Source organism: Gobio gobio (genome assembly GCF_949357685.1).
Source record: "Gobio gobio genome assembly, chromosome: 16".
Lineage (NCBI taxonomy): Eukaryota > Metazoa > Chordata > Actinopteri > Cypriniformes > Gobionidae > Gobio > Gobio gobio.
The window spans coordinates 30,735,765-30,757,395 of record NC_137109.1 but is presented as its reverse complement, the minus strand read 5'-3'; the positions used below and the strand labels follow the sequence as shown (position 1 = coordinate 30,757,395).

At 37.2% G+C, this 21,631-nt stretch overlaps 3 protein-coding genes across 8 annotated transcripts; 2 read left to right on the top strand and 1 right to left on the bottom strand.

Annotated features, from left to right (window-relative positions):
- The first annotated feature begins 1,335 nt into the window (after nt 1-1,335).
- On the top strand, nt 1,336-13,174 carry rab41 (RAB41, member RAS oncogene family). 4 transcript variants are annotated; one of them, XR_013818169.1, is made up of 9 exons: nt 1,344-1,538; nt 2,493-2,551; nt 3,679-3,732; nt 5,812-5,917; nt 6,313-6,424; nt 6,687-6,780; nt 8,550-8,643; nt 10,937-11,003; nt 11,208-13,174. XR_013818169.1 is itself a non-coding variant. In XM_079838888.1 (8 exons), the coding sequence occupies exons 1-8, from the start codon at nt 1,460-1,462 to the stop codon at nt 11,270-11,272; spliced, it is 636 nt and encodes a 211-aa protein (XP_079695014.1). In that variant the 5' UTR covers nt 1,336-1,459; the 3' UTR covers nt 11,273-13,174. The 4 variants fall into 4 exon arrangements, 2 of the variants coding, with proteins under 2 accessions (XP_079695014.1, XP_079695013.1); XR_013818170.1 differs by lacking the exon at nt 5,812-5,917 and adding an exon at nt 4,725-4,830; XM_079838888.1 differs by lacking the exons at nt 5,812-5,917; nt 8,550-8,643 and adding an exon at nt 4,725-4,830 and having other exon boundaries at nt 1,336-1,538.
- Nucleotides 13,175-13,748: 574 nt separating this feature from the next.
- Nucleotides 13,749-18,918, top strand: stard14 (START domain containing 14). The gene is made up of 7 exons (XM_079839229.1): nt 13,749-13,942; nt 14,103-14,284; nt 14,693-14,840; nt 15,115-15,218; nt 16,008-16,125; nt 16,242-16,294; nt 17,743-18,918. Exons 2-7 carry the CDS (start codon nt 14,105-14,107, stop codon nt 17,947-17,949), a joined length of 810 nt encoding a protein of 269 aa, XP_079695355.1. The 5' UTR covers nt 13,749-13,942; nt 14,103-14,104; the 3' UTR covers nt 17,950-18,918.
- Nucleotides 17,127-21,184, bottom strand: pdzd11 (PDZ domain containing 11). Of its 3 annotated transcripts, none has more exons than XM_079839230.1 (6): nt 21,106-21,184; nt 20,617-20,717; nt 20,388-20,528; nt 20,204-20,302; nt 20,057-20,117; nt 17,127-19,698 (listed from the first exon to the last, which is right to left on the bottom strand). In XM_079839230.1, the coding sequence occupies exons 2-6, from the start codon at nt 20,707-20,709 to the stop codon at nt 19,664-19,666; spliced, it is 429 nt and encodes a 142-aa protein (XP_079695356.1). In that variant the 5' UTR covers nt 20,710-20,717; nt 21,106-21,184; the 3' UTR covers nt 17,127-19,663. The 3 variants fall into 3 exon arrangements, with proteins under 3 accessions (XP_079695356.1, XP_079695357.1, XP_079695358.1); XM_079839231.1 differs by having other exon boundaries at nt 18,552-19,698; nt 21,063-21,125; XM_079839232.1 differs by having other exon boundaries at nt 18,552-19,698; nt 21,035-21,114.
- Nucleotides 21,185-21,631: the final 447 nt, after the last annotated feature.

The following is a 21,631-nucleotide window of genomic DNA, read 5'->3' as shown; positions in this document are numbered from 1 at the left end:
AATTCTCGTCCAACATCAGTGCCTGACCTCACAAATGCACTTTTAGAAGAATTGTCAAAAATTCCCATAAGGGAGAGCGGTGCACAACCTAACGCAGGGTTAGTTGTAACACACATGGTGTCCTCACTTCCACACTTTCCACACATGCCAGGATGAGGAAACTTAGTGTGTGTACAAGTTGCCATATCAACACTATATAGAAAAAAAAATGCGTCCAAATTAATTATTACTGAACATTTATTTAACCATAGCAAAATTAAACTTATTAAGTTTATTTTTCATCTCTGATTTTTGCGTTTATTTAAAATAAGACAAATCTTATATTATTTTTTAATATTTTAATTATTTTAAATCCCAGTTGTGCAGAAGGGGAATGTGGTCACACTGTTACAATGAGCCCCCATTAGAACTATGCTATTATATTCTATACTTTTATTAATTCTATTGAGAAACCATGAGAAAAAGGTGAATAAAGACTGAGTCAATGTTCAAAAATGCTTAACTAATATTATGTTTTGAACTATGCAATTTAACTGTGTTTTGAGGTGTGTTTGTTGTCAAACTCAACTTTTTTAATGATTAAAAAAATGGCATTATTTTTATTCGAAAAGGTTAATAAGTGTATTTTATTGACAAAATATTTTAGTTTGTCTTGTATATTTTTGGATTATATCAGATAACATTTTAAGCTCTCATTTGGTCATGTTACGATGTGCCCATCACATGTTACAATGTACCCCACCTATGGGTCATGTTGTCACATTTCACTTCCATTCTTTCGGGGTAAATCAAGAAAAAAGCATACACTGTATTAATGAAAAAAAACCACATAATTGTACTAGACGTGTGCAATTAATGTGGGAAAAAAAAAAAAAAAACTCTGAATCCCAAGTGGATTTAGGCCTACACACAAACTGAGAAAGTCAAAAAGCGTTAGGTTGTGCCCCGCTCTAAACCTTCCCAGAAGAGTTGAAGCTGTTATAGCTGCAAAGGGTGGGCCAACTCCATATTAAACCCTACGAATTAAGAATGGGATATCATTAAAGTTCTTGTGTAAAGGCAGGTGTCCCAAAACTTTTGGCAATATAGACATTTATTTTGTACGCAACACTGATAAGATGAGAGGAAACATGAGGGATTAGATGCTACTACACAATGGTTAGGTGTGACAGTAGACATAGACTGTGTCTCAAAACATAGTCAGCTTCCTGCCAAGACAGCATTTTTGCCATCATAGTCGCTTTCAAACCTAGACAGCATAGGTAGGCAGCTTTTTGGCACTATGTTTTGAAACACAGCCACATCGTGTCCTGCGTTTCCATCTCTGGCCACTAAGAGGCGCTGTCACACTCAGGAATCGTCAGCTATCAGCACTCGCCACTGGACTGTACAGTGTCCTTCGTCCGCGCACAGAAAATAGTAATATTTAGATAGCTGCTGTTTATTATACTCGATAAATATGTCTACTACGACCGGTGGCGGAGAGTTCGGCAACCCTCTGCGGAAATTTAAGCTGGTTTTCTTGGGCGAGCAAAGCGGTAAGTGTTCAGATATGTGAGACGTGGACAGAGAAATAGACAGGCCAGGTGAAAGGATGCTCTATAAGGATAGATGTTACTAAATACACATACAAATAATGATCTGACATTTTGGACTGATACGTTTGTCGACACGCACTTAAAATACACTAACATTTACAGAAAAAGTGTAGCATGTAGCATTGAACATCCTTGCAGTAACGTTACACGAACTATATACAAAAGATGGGAGATCTGAATATCAACTCCATTATGCTTTAATTGATAAAGTATATGTATTTTCTGTCTTCCCCTTAAGTGTTTATGTATTTTTGAACGTATACATCGAGGGAAGCCATCAAGTCCTTGTATTAGCATGTTTGTGTTGTCTGTTCTTAGCCACAATAGAGATCTCCCATTTTAAAGGCCTTTTATATGTGATCGCATTCCCCGTTACTGTTTGACACATACAATGCAAACGATATAGTGCTAGCACTGGATATTAATATGTTTTAATCTATAAAACAATACTGTCTGGTGTGAAAATGGTTGCTAGCTGTTAGCAGTTAGCATGTTTCTAGCTAGCCGGCTGTGACAATCAAGATCATAAGATTATAAACCACATCAGGGATGTTTAACTGCCACATCATCCGCGTCACATCCACGTTTTCATTTCATAATGGCTGGATTTGACGCAAAACGGGCAGCATCAGCCAGCTGTCGTAAACGAGAGTTTCTGCATTTCTTAGCCTGTATTGATGCAGTATGTTGCCGTGGAAAGCAGGACGGCGACACCCATGTTGCCAACACAGCGATCAGAGTTCAGAATCATCCTGCAGACCAATGCATCCGTTCCCCTGACAGCATCGATGCGAACACCAAACATGCTGTCTATGTAGGGATCCCACTAGGTTTGGAGACGCATTCACTGTGAGGTCCTTATTTTTAATGCGTTGTTTTTCTTTTCCTCCACAGTGGGCAAAACTTCACTTATCACCAGGTTTATGTATGACAGCTTCGATAATACCTATCAGGTAACATCTGCTGTGATTGTTACAGTCCATGTTATGTTCGTGTGGCATGGCACATGCTTACCATGTAAACTTAACATTAAAGTGTTATTGACTTTGTGAAAGCTATCATGAAGTCCGTTTGGTTACTTAAATGAGTTGTTCGCTCACTAATGAAAAGTGTTTATTCGTTTACTTATTGTCATGTTGATCCAAACCTTTCCTTTTTCCATGGAACACAAAATGAGATACTCTGTAGAATGGCCACGCTGATATTTTCCTTACAACCAAAATTTCATGAGGTCCAACAACTGTCTAACTCTGTAGTTACAGTTCAAAATAATTTTTGAGTTTTACATTATTTTTACAAACACAAAATATACTATTCAATAGATGTTTTAATATTTTTTAAAGATGTATTTTATGCTCACAAAGGCAGCATGTATTTAATCTGAATGCAATAAAAACAAAATATTGAAATATTATTACAATTTAAAATAACTTTTTTTTTAAATGTAATTTATTCCTGTCATGGAAAAGCTGAATTCAGTGTCACACGATCCTTCAGAAATCATTCTAATATGCTGATTTGGTGCTCAAGAAATATTTCTTCTTAATATTAATGTTGTGCTGCTTAATATTTTTGTGGAAACAGTTTTTTCCAGTATTTTTTAGGATTTGAAATAAAAAAGAACAGCATTTATTTGAAATGTTTGTAACATCATAAATGTCTTTACTGTCAGTTCTGTTTGATTTGATAAATTATTTAATTAATACTAGTCAAACAGGCAAATAATGTTTCAATAATGTTTATTTTACTTTGCAGTGCCCATTTTTACTTGCATTTTTTGGAGCTTGGCGAGTGGTAATTTAGTTTGTGGCTGTCAAATAAGCTATCCTTCACGTGTGCGTTTTGGTGTCAGTTGAAATCAAATTTAATATCAAATTTGACAAACTGTCTGTCTGTTTGAATATGCACGAGAGTGATTTTTTGATCTTGACAGATTCATTGTAAGGAAAAGAGCAGTATGAAAATTCTGCAAAATACCTAATTTTGTGTTCCACAGAAGATAGACAGTCAAAATAAATATTCCTTAAATGGCCTGTATTTTACAATGTGCCCCAAGTTAACTCATTGTTTCTCTCCATAGGCAACTATTGGTATAGACTTTCTGTCAAAAACCATGTACTTGGAAGACCGCACGGTAGGACAGAAATCAACATTTCTAGAATAATTTCCATGGAGTCTCTGTGTGTCCAAGCCTTTTTAAAAGCCTTATTTAGTTTAAATATTGACTATCAATGTTAGTACTGGTGTAATAGATGGTTTCGGCACACACTGGCTCAAGTTATTCACCTTGACGTTTTCTAATATCATCTGTAAGGTCTATAACGCCCTATTCGGACAGGACTAGTTTTCTAAACAATGTTTGAGTTATAATTCTTATCACCTGACATCTGTGATTTCATTTAACAATTCGGATGGAACTAACATTACAGAAGGTCACCTACTCTACTACATATGCCGTATATATTTTTTCATGAATTACTTATTGATATAACTTTAATATGTTATTAAAACACTATTTAAATAAACTTCAGATTCGTTTATAGAAGTAAGTGAGCAGAGACATCACTTATCAAGTATCTTACCTGACACTGATATTAAAATGGGCGATTTGGCTCTATGTATTAATTTTATTATTAAATTTTTTTCATCAGATACCATCCATATTAAAATGAAATGGAAAGATTGGTGTGCAAACGTTAACTCGGGTAGGTCAAAAAACAAATGAGGCATTAGTATGATACATTATCGGCAATTATAGACATTCGCATTCGGACGAATTTGCCATGTAATATTTTACTGAGGTTGTGTGAGAAAAACAAACATGGCAGATTTGGACAGGATTAAAATCACAAAGTTCACCTGTGAAACGCAAATTTCTCTAATGTCCGACTAGGGCTAGTCCACCAGGTGATTTCACTGTCTGTGTCACAGATTCATCACAGTTATCATTTGCGTAATTCCTCGCGCATGCTTGTAGCTCATTATACTTATGTCATTAGTTTGTCATTTATTTTGATTTCACCTTTTTTAAGTTTGGTTGTGTCTTTGTCCACCTCACCCCACTCTCTTCCATGGCTGGGTGCTGAATGGGTCCCCATGTCTGTTGTGCCGCATGGACGGTCATAGATTCGGCTACAGCTGTGGGACACTGCTGGGCAGGAACGCTTCCGTAGCCTCATTCCCAGTTACATCAGAGACTCAGCAGCCGCAGTGGTGGTCTATGATATAGCAAGTAGGTAGCTAGTGCTCCTGCTTCACCACATGGTGGGGTTTAGTTGGGTACTGCTTGAGTAAATGGCACTCATGGAGCTTTATAAGTGTGCTGGTTTATTGGAGCATTCAGGGTAAAGTTAAAGCAGTAAGATGAGAAACGCTTTAACAATGTGAATGGATATTTCTCACCTCATAATTTTCTCACCCTCATTGTTCTGACATTTCAAATATTGCTGAATCAGAATGCTAGACAGTTGAGATAATTTAACCAGATGAAACTAGATTAAAGGCTGATAGGGCCTTTTCTATTATGAAGTTCATATAAAATTTTCCCCAATATTGGATGTTTGAAGACCTATCTTTTTACTGGATTTTACACCTAAGCAGATTTAATTTAGAGTTAGTTTATATTATCATTTAACTCATCTGCTGGAAAGCACAGAAGCGGGTATAGATGTAATTTGTATTACATTTTATTTGTATTGAACACAAAAGATGCCCTTTTTTTGTCCATACAATGTCAGTCAGTGCGGTCCAGTGTTGTTTTGGACACCATTGATTTTTATTATATGGACAAATACAGTTAAAACATTCTTCAAATTAAGTTTTTTTTTTTGTGTTCCGCAAAACAAAGAACGACATAAGGGTGAGAAAATAACAACATTTTATGAGTACAATTTGGGCTTTTACCAATATTTCAAAACCATAAAGTATGTCCAGCAACACTTGTGCATAAGGGGTGCCATTTGCAAAGCATCTTGCAGAAAGCAGGATCATTCAGAGAGCAGGAATGGAGAAATGCCTAAAATCTTGAGACTATGATCTATAAGCACAGAAGCAAAAATTGGTCAATTCCGTAGGTGCATTTCTCCTTTTCCTTCAAGATTTGCTTCTTTGATGTTGTCCTTTTCTTCTAACCCTGCTCCCTTGCCCTGTCCTCTCTTTATGCCTTTCTCTTTCCCCTGTTTTCTTTGCACACCACGGTTTGCTGGTCCCTCAGGTTCGGCTCCAGCTTTGGGACACTGCAGGGCAGGAGCGCTTCCGCAGCCTCATTCCCAGCTACATCCGAGACTCCACTATTGCTGTGGTGGTCTATGACATCACCAGTGAGTCCGAGCCTCACTCATTGGGTCAGCAGGGATTTATGCCCTCAAGGCACAGTTAACACAATTCAGCAGCTGCTTCTAGGTCATGGCAGTTCATCTTAGTATGGTTGCTTGGGAACAATGTTTTTATTATTTCTTTCAGATTAAATGAAAAGTACATCGAACGTGCTTCTCTTTTAACATCAACTTGCAGTTACTGAGCATGCCGAGCATAGAAAGGAACTGTGATTTAACTTAACCGTCCTCTGTTTTGTTGAACTTCATTCTAACAGTCTGCTTGCATACTTTCTTTGAAGTGTATTTTTGCACTGCCAAATTTTGAATTTTCAATTAATGAATCAGTTCCATTTTTCCTCTAGTAAATCCAGGCCTAACATTTTCCTTCTGTTCTTTAGATCTCAACTCCTTCCAGCAAACCTCAAAGTGGATAGATGATGTCAGAACAGAGAGAGGAAGTGATGTCATTATCATGTTGGTTGGCAACAAGACAGATTTGGGTGATAAAAGGTACAGTCATTTCGAAGAGTTTGATGAACACATCTTTTGTTCATCCCTCAGTCTTCACGTTTTAAGCCCTTCACTATGTGTTATTTTTGTGTTCAGTTTTCTCTTTATTATTTTGAATGTTATGTTGAATAATTTGTGCCATTGTTGCTTTTCAGTTTGGTCATATTTTCTCCTTTTATTTTTGATTTCCCATTACTACTTTTGTTTTTCATATCCATTCTAATTTGAACTGTGTCCACACCTCAACTATGGACTATGGCAGGCAAGTGTCAGTAGAGGCAGCAGAGAAAAAAGCCCGGGAACTGGGTGTGATGTACATAGAGACCAGTGCCAAAGCTGGTTATAACGTCAAACAGGTGGGTGACACGATACAGCTGTTGTGTAGGCCTAGGGTTCTAACTTGCATAACAGAATCTGTGGCATATTGTCGATTTCCACAGAAAATCATTTTGAGACTGTCCTCACTTTGTAAAAACTATATACAGCTATATACACAATTACAGTCGTTTACAGTAGAATCCTAGCAACAAAATGTGCAACACCTCAAATCAACGGCTAATATTTAGTATAATCGTAAAGGTGCAGAAATTTTGTGAGCAGAAAAAGGTCCATTTTCAATAGTGTAGCAATGCATGAAAGTATAGCTCACGCAGAGGTCACTAAGAGGTAAACCTATTGACAATCTTGAACCCAATATAAAATCTACATTTTTGCCTTCAGTCGAAACTCGCAATTGTACTAATTCCAGTTTGAAACAACTGAATTTCAAACACACATTATTTTTGTAATAGAATCACGTACCAAACTTGTCAGTTTGTCAGTTAACTGCCCAAGGATACCTCGAAGAAACATGGAAAGAATGCAACATAACACCCACACGGATTCTGCAGCCATAGAATTCAGCAGAAAGTTCTGCTGATTTTCATTAAATTGGAGCATGTCATTTACAAACTTCTCTTGTGTGGCCTTTTATTAAATATTTACTTTTAGTGAACAATATATGCCTAGCTCAGTTTAAAATGTTCTAACGTCTTAATCCATTTGGTTAACATTCAATGTCCCTCAAATCAGTACAGAAAATGTCAAAAGATTCTGTCTTGGTCCGGGCATGACTATCTGTAAAGCACTGTGTACATGGAGCTGATGTCAAAATTATTGTCTGTGGGAAGTCGATCAATTTGATAGAGTGCCACAGATGCGCTCTAGAGACAAAAGGATAGTTCTCCCAAAATACTGACATTTCTGTCATAATTCATCACCTTTGTGTTGTCTTCCATGGAACACAAAAGGAGACGTTTAGCAAAATTTCTTTTTTTACTATACTATAGAAGTGGATGGAAAGGAGCAGCTTGGACATTCTTCTATGTAACTCTTTTTGTGTTCTGCAGAAAAAAGGCTTTAAAGGTATAGTTCTTCCAAAAAAGAATTTTTGACTCAGTCATTGACTCAGCCTTATGTTATTCCAAACTTGTATGAGTTTCATTCTTCTGTTGAACACAAAAGAAGATATTTTAAAGAATGTTGGTAATCAAACAGTTGACGGTAGCCATTGACTTTCTTAGTCGATGACTACCTTCAAATTTCTGGTTACCAACATTCTTTAAAATATCTTCTTTTGTGTTCAACAGAAGAATGAAACTCCTACAGGTTTGGAACAACATGAGGGTGAGTAAATGATGACCGAATTACATTTTTTTTGGTGAACTATTCCTTTAAATGACATGAGGGTGAGTAAATAATGACAGAATCTTCATTTCTGGGTGAACTATCTCTTTAAGCTGAAAATAAACAAGGGATATTTCAGTGACCGGAGTGCCAAAGACATTATCATCCTTGATGAGGTGTTTATTTTTGTTGTAGATTGTCCTCAAGTAACAAATGTGTTCCCAGTGAATGGTGTTTTGTTGAACTGCAGTGCAGTGATCTCTTTTCAGCGTTACGATTTCAGCCATTTCTCAACTCTGCAACCTGTGTTGGGGTCCTATCAAAACACTAATTCCTCTTTTTTTCCCTATTACTAATGTGAACTTCAGTCAGCCTCTGTCTCTTTCTCTTCTTCTTCTTGATGCATTTCTTTTGTCTGTCTTTATTTCTTTCCTTTCCCCTCCCTGCTCCGGTCGAGCAGACAGATTACCACAGAGGAGGGCGAGCAGAGGGCTAAGGAACTGAATGTCATGTTCATTGAAACCAGCGCAAAGACTGGCTACAATGTCAAACAGGTAGAATCACTGAGAAATGAGGACGGCCCAGCCCCACCTTCCCTCCACCACTCTATCTTCTGCTTCCTTTGGTTTCTATCTTTCTTCGCCTCGCCCATCATTAGCCATTCTGCCCCCGCCTCACATTCACAGGTGTCCTGTGCTATTATTGGGCTGCTCTTTTTTGTGTTTTTGTTTTGTTTGCTTGAAGTTGCTCCCCATGTACTGTTTCACAGTTGTCCTTTGCATGTTGGCCAAGCATTGCTAGAATATTTTTTCTCTATGTGCTGTGTTTTAGCACCACTTAATTTCATTGTGCATTGTGTTTTTTAATATTGCATTGCATTTTGTTGTCAGAATTAGTGGATCAGGGTGTCTGTATATTTTTTTCTCATAATGCTAGTGTCATTAGAAATGACCTCTCTACTACTGGGAGTTATAATTTGTTTTAAATAGGGGAGACCGGGGCTAGTTGCACATGAGAGAGTTGTCATACGAGCCACACTACTGAAATAAATCAATACTTTTATTCAGCCAAGAACACATGAAATTGATCAAAAGTGACTGTAAAAACATCTGCAATTTTACAAAAGATTTCAAATAATTGCTGTTCTTTTGAACCTGCTATTCATCAGAGAATCCTGAATAAAATGAATCATGGTTTCAACACAAAATATTAAGCAGTACAACTGTTTTCAACATTGATACAGGATTTTAAAATCCTTTTTGTTGGAACCAGCCAGGGAATTGTGTAATTCCAGGGAATGAGAAAGCAGATGCTGCGGCAAAAGGGACTGAATCTTCAGGGCTCAAAAAATGCCCAATTCTACCTTCAGACTTCAAATCTATATCCTCACGAAATGGCCGGCTGAATGGGATCAGTGTAATAGAAACAATCTGTGTTTGGTGGAAAACGTGTCCATTTTCAAAATCGCTGTGACCATGTTATCTATACTGCCCACTCCAGACTAACCCATAACCCGTCCTTCATCGCTGAAGCATATTTTGATGAACTGTGATGGCTTGAACTGTCAGGACTCTGTAGAATTTTGATCAAAGATAAACTTTTAAAAAAAAAGTGTATATTTTTTTATTTTTATTTAGAAATCAGAATCGAAAAGATCGAATTTGTCAGGTTCAAGTTTTAAAGATTGAGTTTGAAGTTCTCACATACATTTCATATATTGTAATTTACAGCTTAAGAGTTTTACATTTTTATTAGGGCCCGAGCACCGATGGTGTGAGGTCCCTATTGTAATTGCTTGGCCTATCATTCTTCTCCGAAATTAATCGCATTTTTGAGGGCCTAAAGATGCCCGAAAAACGTATGAAACTGCACACGCTTCAGAAGTGGTGAAAATGTACGTCTGATATGGGTTTCAGAATTAGTTTTAGCAAAATGGCTCGATAGTGCCACCTACAAAATTTCAATTAAGCGTCATTCGCGCTACGTTTCGCACATGTAATAACCCAATACCTACAAAAGTGTCCCTGATTGCAAAATCTGAAAACCCCAACAGGAAGTGAGATATTTTGAATTTTCTTTGCCAAATTGTTGCAGTTTTTGCCACTTCCAGACTTTGTACTTTAACAAACTCCTCCTAGATATTTAATCAGATCAAAATCACATTTGGTCAGTTTAATCTTAAAGGCTTAGTTCACCCAAAAATGAAAATTAGCCTATGATTTACTCACCCACAAGTCATCCTAGGTGTATATGACAATCTTCTTTCAGACGAACACAATCTGTTATATTAAAAAAGTCCTGGCTAATCCAAGCTTTATAATGGCAGTGAATTGTTGCATCGTTTTTGAAGTCCATAAAAGTACTATATACTAAAATATGCAATTGAGTACTACACATGCTAGAAACATTCTAAAACATGCTAGAAACACTGCTAAAGCATGCCATCATGAAACAGGAAGTTGTTGTAACTCAAGCATACAAAGTCCATTCTGCCTCAAAATCCACATGTTTGATATGTGCCCTTGCCTGAAGACATCTAAACACCAAGATTTTGTTAATCATAGCGCCACCAGCTGGGAGTTTTGGTGTTTAAATGCACTTGAAAAGCCTATATGTTTTTTAATAGCAGCTTGCATTGTGACAACTTACTCAATATAGTAAAACAATTTGCCACAAACAACCTATGAGCCTATGTTACCCGTCAACCTATGAGTAAAATATGATACAGCTAGCCCCAGTCTCCTCTACTAATAAGACATTTTGTGTTATGTGAAGCCTGCATTGATTCCTGTACATTTGGCTCAAGCATCAGTTTTTAAGTAATGAACTTTCTTTTCTTTTTTTTAGCTGTTTCGTCGTGTTGCTGCAGCTTTGCCTGGAATGGATAGCACACCAGAGAAAAGCAAAGAGGACAGTATCCTTCACATTTACTGTAAATTTGCCAGTAAAATGTCAGAGTCAGTTTGTCCACAACAGCCTGATAGCTGGAGATCAGAAGCATGTCTGCTTGTCTGCCAGTTTTTTTGTCTTACAGAAACAAGTGAAAAATAATCCAAGGGTAAAGACGTGCTTATTCAAATGATCCAGTCTGCATCCGATCCTTAACATAAACTTTCAGTGATCGACATCAAACTGGAGAAGCCTCCAGAGCTGCCCGTTACTGAGAGCAGCTGCTCGTGCTAGTAGCCACCCTCGCCCCCCACCAGGTCCTGCGTCCCACTCACTCGACCCCCTCACACACAAACAGCTTGCCTCTCAGTGGTCACTCGCTCCTCTCACGGCCCCGTGTCATGAGCGGAGAACCTTTTCTTTCTCTTCGACTCAGTGACTTTTCAGAGTAACCGTGTGGATGTGCTATTACTCTGTATTTAAAATGGATTCCAAAAATGCATATATTATTAACGAAAAAATCACAGCATAGATTAAATGCTAAACCATTCAGATTCTCATCTGTTCTGGCTGCATGGCATTATATGGGGTTGCAGACTGACGTAAGCTCATATGCTCTTAGGTTTTCACACATCAGTGCCATCATAGTCGTTGTGAAGTTAACATGTTTCAGAGCTGGGGCTGATGTCATCATTTTAAGCCTTTTTTTGCCTTCTTTTTTAATTTCACTGGAGGAAGAACTTGACATTATTGTGTTGAGAGGCTGTTACTGATTTATATTTTTTGTCGTATTATTTTTACATGAACATTTACACTATTATTTTGTTTGTGTTTTTTGGCAGAAGTGATTTAAAAGAAAGATACAGAAGGGATCTCTTCGATTTTGAAATTATCGTCGTGAAAAAGCACCATGGACACAATATTCTGTATAATTGGATGCTTTCATGTTAATTATGGTATTAGGGACCAGATATATCATTTAACGTTTTTTTTTTTTTTTTTTTTTTCAGGAAATATACATGTATGGGCAAAAAATTAGCAAAATTAGTTTTGTTTGCGACAAGCCTGAACAAGCTGATTTTATACTGAAATCTTTGGAGGGTTGCATGGAAGTACAATGTATCGAGCTGTGGGGGGGGAATTGGATTTAACGTTCTTATGCCGGTTCTTAGAAAAGGGAAAATTGCTATTTAATTTAGTTAAAATTCAAAACCTAAGATATTTAATGACTTATCCACAACTGTAGTCACTTAATTGTAAAAACGTGTATGTACTAACCAAACTATCGTAACCCGTCGCTCTGAGCTTGGATAGGGAAAGCATCAGCAATTCACACTAATTCTGCTCATTTTCTGTCTTGTTTTTGCTGCGCAAGTGTAGGAACCGCATGCAGTTTAGAGACAGTTTAACACAAAATGCCTTGCTTGTTTGGTTGTCATGGTGCACCAAATCAGGCCACAGTGCTGTGGTTTGCTCGAGCCTATTAACGTTGCATAGAGCTAATGAGGTGAACGGGACATTTAGATTTCTTCATTCAACACGGCTATTGCTTAGTGTACAGACACATCTTGGTATTGCTCGTCGTAAGACTGTTGGTTTCATGTGTTTATTTATTATCTCACTAGTTAGTGATACAATGTGTTGTGTGCTTGACGGGAATGGCAGTTGGCAATGTGTGGGAATCAAAGGTTGATGTATAATTTGCATTGCTGCCTAGCTACTGTATCACAAAGACCTAGTCGTGTCACAATCGTGCCACCATTAAAGACTTTCACGCCCCATCTGTAATGCTGGGTTTCAACAGTATAGCTTGAATGGGCTTTTATTTGCTGGAGAGGTATCACCATACTCCCAGCACTGTCGCTTTTCCTCTTTCAACTGTACACCGACAAATCCTTTCATCACTAAGACTTAAAAAGGGCATCAAGTGTGTTTTAAACATTAACATTTACTATGGTTTGATATGTAGGAATTAAAATAAATAAGAGTGAAAACCCTCCTGAACAGCTCTATCACGTGTCACTGACTGAATACTCAGCTGTGTGCTATTCTGAAGTGTGTTGGTCTGTTTGAAATACGCTGTCTACTAGTGTTTAGCAAAGTTTGTGTGACAAAGTACTATTATTATATGCTGTAAAAAATGGACGGTTAAAGAGACACCAAAATGTATCACATGAATAAAAGATATTTCACCAGATTTGCCGTTTGTCCTGCTTCTGGTTCCTGTATATAGACCAATACACATAATGTTGGATATTAGAAACATACTTGTTACATAATAATTATATTATGTACAGTAACTTTCATGGATTACTTGATGATCACACCTATGTAAGTGCATTTACTGATTAACCCCCCGAAATTGTACAATACACCGCCTTCTGAATGTTGATGTAGGCCTACATATTAAATATTAATAATATACACACAACAATGTTAGAAACAAGCTGAGACCAGTATTGTGTTTTGACCAAAAACATTTTGATGTATACTGCATAGTAAACAAAGGGTTCTCTTTGGTCCACTGTACCATAGTGACAATACAAAGAACAGAAACGTCTATGAAATTCCGTTTCTTATTAATGACACACTGCACAACAAGCCTGTTGAATGTGCCTGTGCCGGTGAATTGAAAGGTTTCGGTCGTGAACACAAGGTCGTCATCGGGGATTCCGTTATGAATGAATCATGCAAATCAGTGCAGTAGCAGAGAGAGACCACTGGACCCACCCGAATGCCCAATCAATATGAGCGGTCCGACACACCCAGTTTGTGCGAGTTTGTCAACAGTTCTCACTTGAGTACATAAAAGCCATTGGGTATAAATCAAGATCATGTCAGTGTGCTAAATCACTGTTGTCCAGAGCTGACAGACTAGCTGCGCACCTCGTAGTTTTGTAATACACCTGTTCTACTCCCGGAAGTGGTGACGATATTTTTTCCACGCGCAAACGCTGACGCCAGGTAAGGAATTTGAGAGAAAAATCTTGTCGAGCTTGAAATGCTAATCTGTAACTACAATAACTACGCATCATCCTTAGCGAGTAGAACAAAGTTATTGAGCCTCGGTCGAAGATCTGTGTATTTCTCGCGGTGAAAATCATTGGTGAAATTATTGTTTCAGGTATGTCTCGAGGATCGGGAATCATTCCAGATGAATTCATGTTTAATGAATTCAAAAAACAATGCTTGGCCACCGAGAATTGGCTCAACAAGTATGATAAGAATGACATGGAGGTCTGGGTCGAGGCGGCACCTACTTCTTCAAGCAACAAAGGGTACTTATCCAAAGTGCACAAAATCAAGGTAAGATGTTTGCCTACATTTAACTGTTATGCTATGTGTGTATAGCAATATAGTTTTGATATGTCTTTAAAAAAAGTTATGGTGTCAATGTTGCCTTTTAAAATCATTTACCCAGTGGTTTTAAACTTTACAGCATACATATAATTTTTGTTTAAACCCTTAATAACATTTATTAGGAACATTCATTTTACTACATCATGAAATGCTTAATGGGTTATTGGTTAGACATGATTGAATGGTATTATGAAAATGTGCTTCGCTTGCATATCATCTCTATGGACCCCCAGTAGATCACACATCTCTTTTTTCCCCCCTCTCTATTACATTTCAGTTTAATTTACATTCCCGGTCCTCTGTGTACTGCTGCCATAACAACACTAATGCAAATGCGTTTTTTTTCCAAAACAGTGTAGAATGAACATAAAGGATGTATCGGCTGCCACCATGAATGACGTGCTTCATGACGGTCAGTATCGGAAGTCATGGGACCCTACGATGCTTGAGAGTTTTGACATCGCTCGCCTGAGTCCCAATGCTGATGTGGGATACTATTCATGTGAGTCATGTAATCTTTTAAATCTCTGTCCATTTTTTTTATACCTATTTTAGCGTTATTTTGTCTTATGGTTATTCTGTTAGTTCTTTTGTGCATTTGGTGGCTTATCACAGTGCAGGGCTGAAGAAAAGCCTCCTGGGACCATGTTTTTGTGTGTATTTAGTCAACGCAGAGATTATTTTGTTCCTCTTTTTCTGTCACAGGCAGTGAAGTTGCGTCTCTTTATGGGCCTACATGTCATATAAACCCCCCACCCCCCCTTCTTTATTCACAGGGCTTTGTCCGAAACCATTGAAGAACAGAGATGTGGTAACCCTGCGCTCATGGCATGCATCTGAACATGAGTATGTGATCATTAACTTCTCAGTGAAACATCCGGTACGTCTTTTTATTTACTTACACCTCATATTAATGAATGTCCAGATAAAGCTAATGGCCTTGAAATATGTCTGCACCAGTCCACTAGCACAAATAATGACTGTTTTTACCCATTCAAATACACAGCCCGGGCAAAAAAAGTTGCTGTTTGGATTCAAATGGGCAAATGCTTAAGAGTCTATGAGTGATTATTATGTACGCATCATGGCCATATTCCAAGATGACAATGTCAAGATTCATCAGGCTCAAATTATGAAAGAATGGAATGAATGGCTGGGAGGGAGCCTTAATAATACTTTACACACTTGAATTGGCACCTCTGAGTCCAGACCTTAAATTCATTGAAAGTCTTTGGGATGTTCTGTGGTAGATTTTAGAGTGCTTGACTCATGCATTGTCAACACAAGATCTTGACCAAAAATTGATGCACCTCTTGATGGGAGTAACATCAAAACATTTATTTCCATCAAGAGGTGCATATATTTTTGGTAAGGACCTTGTATATGGCCATGATTTGTCTTCCTACATGGTTGTTCAAGAAATGGAAAGCTACACACTCCATCAATTACGGTTGGAAGAACTGTTGCCAAACATAACATGCTAGAAACATAAAAATAATGATCCAATCATTGACTCTTAAGCATTTGCGTATTTAAATCCAAACAGTGGCCTTGCAGTGTATTCTAACATTGAATATTATACTCATTATTTTATAATAACAAATAATGTATTAGTACATAAATGTAAAAATAAAAATACTTTAATAAAGTGTTGCTTCATTTCTTTTAGAAATATCCCCCACGAAAGGATCTGGTAAGGGCTGTTTCCCTTATGACGGGTTACCTGATCAAACCAACAGGGCCCAACAGCTGCACTTTCACATACCTCTCACAAGCTGATCCCAGAGGTATGAATCAATTCGCTGCTCCTTTCCAAATGTTAACGTTACCCGTCATTCATTTACATTGTAAGAATTTAATTAGTTGCTGTTTTATAACCATTTTTTTTAAACCATCTTTTTAGGGTCTCTTCCAAAATGGGTTGTCAACAAAGCATCTCAGGTCCTGGCTCCAAAAGTAAGTGAACATGTTTAGTCTCTTACTACTCTTTCTGTCGATATACTCTTTGAGGATTGCGAGTGTGTGTGGGTCTGTGTTTAAGGTTTTTGAAATCATAATTGTTACCATGGTAACCTACTGGAATATCTTGTGCTGAAGACGCTCACGCAGCACTTGCTGCACCAACGTGAAACTTGTTTATCTTGTTCTGTCTGTAAGCTGCATGACTACAGTCATTCTTTTTATTTACAGAAGAGTGCATCACTTAGGGTCCTTTTAAATCTCTTTTCTTTATTACTCTTCTATGAATATGACGGACACAGTTTATTATAAACACCTATAATAATGCTTCAATTTGCTGTTTGTTTCATAGTCTTGTGGAATTACAGCATATGGTAAGGCTGTTTGCAGTGTTACCAGACGGTATCTCTGTCCAAAGGGCACACTGATAACATGGTGTATACTTCACACTTGGTGTGTTATACACTATTATTTAAAGCTAAGTTGTGTTTGTCTTTCCACTGACCATTGATCAGGTTTAATATTTTATTAATGTACATGCATGCATATGCATTAACGTTAACATTTTTTTGTGAAATAAGTCTATAATGCTCACCAAGGCTGCATTTATTTGATAATACGGTAATATTTATTACAGAACTCTTTTCTGTTTAAACATATTTTAAAATGGAATTTATTCCTGTGATGGCAAAGCTGAATTTTCAGCATCATTACTCCAGTCTTCAGCGTCACATGATCATTCAGAAATCATTTGAATATGCCGCTTTTGCTGCACAAGAAAAAATTATTATCAATGTTGAAAACAGTTGTGCTGCATCATATTTTTTTTGTGGAAACTGTGATGTAACACATTACAGTAAGGTCTCATTTATTAACATTAGTTAATGTACATGAATGTAACTTGCATGTACATTATGTAACATTTGTTAATGTTAGTTAATAAAAATTCAGTCACTTATTGGTAGTTCATGTTCACAGTGCATTAACTAATGTTAACAAATGTAACTTTTGATTTTAATAATGTAATGGTAAATGTTGAAATGAACTAAAGATTAATAAATGCTGTAGACGTGCAGTTAATTATTAGTTCATGGTAACTAAAGTGAACTGTTTACTAATGAAACCTTGAAACCAACTTAATCTAGTAATTATCCATTACCTTTAGTTCAGAAGTCACACTTTATAAGTAGTATTGCATGCATACTGATACTTTGTGCTGCCAAAAATTCAGAAGACCCAGGCAGAAACCAGAAACACCGCTTATTTATAACTATGCTTGAGCAAAAAGACTTGCTGTAATCCGAGTCATTGCAAAGCCTGAAAAAGAGGTGAAACTGGATTCCATTTCATTGTTTGGGTTACACAAGACTGAAAAGCGACCAAAGTTCAGTGTCACTTCCGTTGATACTTGTGCCACACCCTGACCCTCTTCTGTCATTCCACAGGTCTTAAGAAGCGTTTATAAAGCCGGTCAGAGCTACCCTGCATGGAAAGCAGTAAATTCTCCAGATCATAAGCCGTGGCTGTTCCCCAAACAGAGTGAACTGGCCATGATTGATCCAGCAGAGCTGTCCATCCAGCGCGGAGACTCGCTCGAGAACGTGGATGAGAGCTCATCCAGGGATGTCCAAGAGAATGAGGACAGCAGCTAAAATGATGGACAGTCTTTAACTCTGATCCATGTCACCGGGTCAGTCTCTTACCTCTTACCCAACCTATAGTTTGTTGACGTCAACATTCCACCCTCCCGCTCACAGAGTAAGAGTTTACAATCACCGTGTTACACATTCCTTTATTGATGTCTGGGTTTCTTAAGGCATCGTACGTGACATAATGGTGCTTACTTGAACATGGGAAAATACTATATACTATGCAGTTCTGCTCCTTAATTTAATTTGAAAGCCTCTTGAAGGTGGTCCATTGTCTTAAATGAGATCCTTTTTTATTTGCCTCTGTAATTTATTACTAAATGGGTTTGATGAAGCTGCACCTAAATAACATGCAGGTGAATTGATTGTTTATTTCTTTATGTGTGTAGACTAGCATGTTTAATCCTTATTTTAAATCTCCATGGTTGGGGAGAGGTTCCTTGCAATGTCATCCTTTATGTTTTGTGTATTTCTGTATTTATGGGCCTTTTCAAAGAGCTGTCTGTATTGATGTGTGTGGGAAAATGATTGACACCAAGCAACCATGGGAGATACCTGTGTGTAATGGCCCTGTAATATGACCAAAGCAGTCCAAGACACTGAGTGGTATTGCCTCGAGATTTATTACTTGAAGTGGTATTAGTTAATTTGCCTGTAACAGGCAGAGGAAAACAGAAGGCAGAGAAATGCAATGATAGAGCTGTTCTGTACTTCTCAAATATGTATTTGTTTGGCCCTTGAACATGAAAGAAAATGGCATGTTAACAACGTGATACCAGTGGATCCATGCAAAGACATTTGCACTATAGGTTGCAAAGTTACCCAGATTTGACATATTTTTCTTTCTGAGGATGGATGGATATGTAAATTTGTGTTTGAGAACTTGAATTTCATATATATATGAAGTCCCAACTCACTAATGGGTAATATTGTTTTATACTTTTAATTGTTTTTAAATAAATTATAATGTTGAAGACTGTTTCTTTTATTTCATCCAATGAGAATGTTGCATAAAATGATGTATTTGCACCTGAACAGCACTGTTTGCATGAGCAAATTGATTTAATAACAATTAATCTAGTCAGTAGCAATGTGTTTGTCAGCAGGACATCCGTTGATGCAAATACTTTGCCTCAGAATGCACAATTAAAATGCAAGCACAAAAAAAAGACAACGTTTATAAAATAAAGAATATATGATATATTAGACATTAATATCAGCTTCATTAAACAAATGCCTCTAAAGTGATTAATAATAGCAGATCATAATTTATTCATGATGTACCATTTTCCCTAGAACTGTATATAGTTATTTCATTCAATAAATAACACTTCTACCGTGGTTTTTTTTTTATACGCATGACATATCACATAGAATATGCTTATTTTCCCATAGGAATGGGATGAGAGAAAAGACAGGGAGGAAAGGATCTGGAAATTTTACCAGTTGCATTCAAAACTTGCACCGCTCAAAAAAAAAGATGCGTGAAAGCCACCAACATGGGTGAAGAAGCTTTGAATCCGGCATGTTCTGAAGTGTTTGAAGATGGTTTCTTTTGAGTAGTCATTTAGTCAAAGACAGTAGTTAGTAGGAGGATGATGATGATAATGATGATGATGGTGGTGGTGGTGCAGGGAAGATGAAAGTTTCGCTGACACACCAATCCCTCATCAGCTGCGTCACTCACTGCTTCAGTCATGCAAGTCAGCTCTGCCACCTAGTGTACAGTCCTCTCCTTCTGCCGTTGGTAATCTAGTAAAACAGATGCAGAACACATTTATGTCAGGTACTCCAATTGAATCAGTTACCTACAGTATCTAAATTAAAATAAACTATATAGCTGGGCCATACAAATCCCCCCAAAATAATTAGAAATTGAAATTATTCCCCCACAAAATATGTTTGTGCATATTTAAAATATATATATAATAGTTTACTTCATAATTACAATAGAACTGAAACTTTTATTTATTCTTATTTCTTTTTCTTTATTTCCTTAAATCCATTTAAAATCCCCAAGCCTAAGACATGTTTAGCCTTGCTATATAGACCGGTATTCACAACAGAAAACATCAAGTCTGTACAAGGGAAGGATGAATATAATACTCACTGTAAGGAAAGTATCGGACCTTCATCAAAATCTCTCTTGCGGTCTTTAAAATCTCCACAGCCTAGGAGAAATTAGGAATACATTAATTCTGTTTAGAGGAGAAGATATCCAGCGTGTTTCTGTCTCTTGGAAGGACATATGTCTTACCCTTGAATGCTCAATGTCTTGAAAGTCCACATCATTGACAGAAAGCACCTGATCACCCTCTTGTAGTCCTGCTCTATGGGCATCTGAATCTGGCACCACCTGTCAACACATTTTGAGCAAAACCAAGATGATTATGGCAGTTCTTTTGATTAGCAAAGAAGGAGCTGTAATTGATACAACTCACCTTTGAAATAAATATACCAAGCTGCGAAGCCTTTCCTCCACGGATATTGAAGCCCAGTTGTGCTCCAGGGGGCTTTTTTAAGACTACGGTGCGAGGTAAGAAATGAGTGAGCTCATTGTTATAGTCAGGGTGATGTATCCTCTGATTATAAGGGAGAAAGGTATAAATAAGGTCAATATGATCACAAAACAAAAGTTGAAACCATGTATTAGTAGTGTTGAAGCACCACCTCTTGTGGAGGGATCCATGCAGGAGGGCTCTCATAGGATGGAAGAAACACTACTGGCAGTTGATAGTCATCGTAAGGAATCTTTTGGTCCATGTTTTGAGCTAGAAATTGAAGATAAGCGAAACAACAACAGCGACATTATGATGGTCAGATTGTCCTCGATGTATTTTAAGTGTAATTACCTTTTTTTAAAAGACTAAATGAAAATCTTTACAAAAATGTGACTAAAGCATGAAATGACCAAATATTTATAATGAAAGGGATGTAAATAAACTCTCTACGGTTCTCATTGTACAGTGAGTACAGCAGGCTAGCTTGCTAACACTCAACAATAAACACAAGAAGCACTCCACGATGAACCATAGCCATGAAAAATGATCAAAACATTGCAATAAACTGCCGTTACAAATATGCTCACACTAAAATGAAAGACAAGCAATATATACCGCTGCCTTTGCTCGACAGTTTTGATTTTGTCTGTCAACTCACCAAGAACTCCTTCTTCTTCTTCTTATTTTGGTTTGCGGGTTGCGAACCAACTTTAAAGGTGCATACCGCCACCTACTGTGATGGAGTGTGAAAAGAATGAACTAAATACCCCTATATTCTATTATATAACCCACTATTCGTAATAAATCTCATGACTGCCTTTATTTGTTTTCCTGACTTTGGACCATCATTTAATAAATTGGTTATAGTAAATTCCTGGCACCCTACTACCTGTAACTCTTCCTTAAGAATCCTCCTTTCTTTATAATAAGCCTTACATTTCTTCAATACATGTTCTACTGTCTCCACTATTAAACAGGCATCACATAAACCTGTGTTATGCTTCCCCATAATATGTAAAGTATGATTTAGATTTGAATGTCCTGTTCTTGAATGTGTGAAAATAGCTTGTTCTCTTCTACTTAAGTTGTGAATTATATTACTTCTCTTTATGGTATTTTGGACTTTGTAATAGTGCCGACCTGTATGACATGAGTCCCAAACTGTCTGCCATTTCTTATTACAC

What these genes read in the sequence shown, in the direction of transcription:
- rab41 (XM_079838888.1), top strand. Translation starts at nt 1,460, where the DNA reads ATGTCTACTACGACCGGTGGCGGAGAGTTCGGCAACCCTCTGCGGAAA. An exon ending in TGTACTTGGAAGACCGCACG is followed by an intron (nt 3,733 to 4,724) that starts GTAGGACAGAAA and finishes GGACGGTCATAG; the next exon opens with ATTCGGCTACAGCTGTGGGA. An exon ending in CTGGTTATAACGTCAAACAG is followed by an intron (nt 6,781 to 10,936) that starts GTGGGTGACACG and finishes TCTTTTTTTTAG; the next exon opens with CTGTTTCGTCGTGTTGCTGC.
- pdzd11 (XM_079839230.1), bottom strand. Translation starts at nt 20,709, where the DNA reads ATGGACCAAAAGATTCCTTACGATGACTATCAACTGCCAGTAGTGTTT. An exon ending in AAGACATTGAGCATTCAAGG is followed by an intron (nt 20,118 to 20,203) that starts GTAAGACATATG and finishes AATTTCTCCTAG; the next exon opens with GCTGTGGAGATTTTAAAGAC. An exon ending in GGTCCGATACTTTCCTTACA is followed by an intron (nt 19,699 to 20,056) that starts GTGAGTATTATA and finishes CTGTTTTACTAG; the next exon opens with ATTACCAACGGCAGAAGGAG.
- stard14 (XM_079839229.1), top strand. Translation starts at nt 14,105, where the DNA reads ATGTCTCGAGGATCGGGAATCATTCCAGATGAATTCATGTTTAATGAA. An exon ending in TGATGTGGGATACTATTCAT is followed by an intron (nt 14,841 to 15,114) that starts GTGAGTCATGTA and finishes CTTTATTCACAG; the next exon opens with GGCTTTGTCCGAAACCATTG. An exon ending in ACTTCTCAGTGAAACATCCG is followed by an intron (nt 15,219 to 16,007) that starts GTACGTCTTTTT and finishes CATTTCTTTTAG; the next exon opens with AAATATCCCCCACGAAAGGA.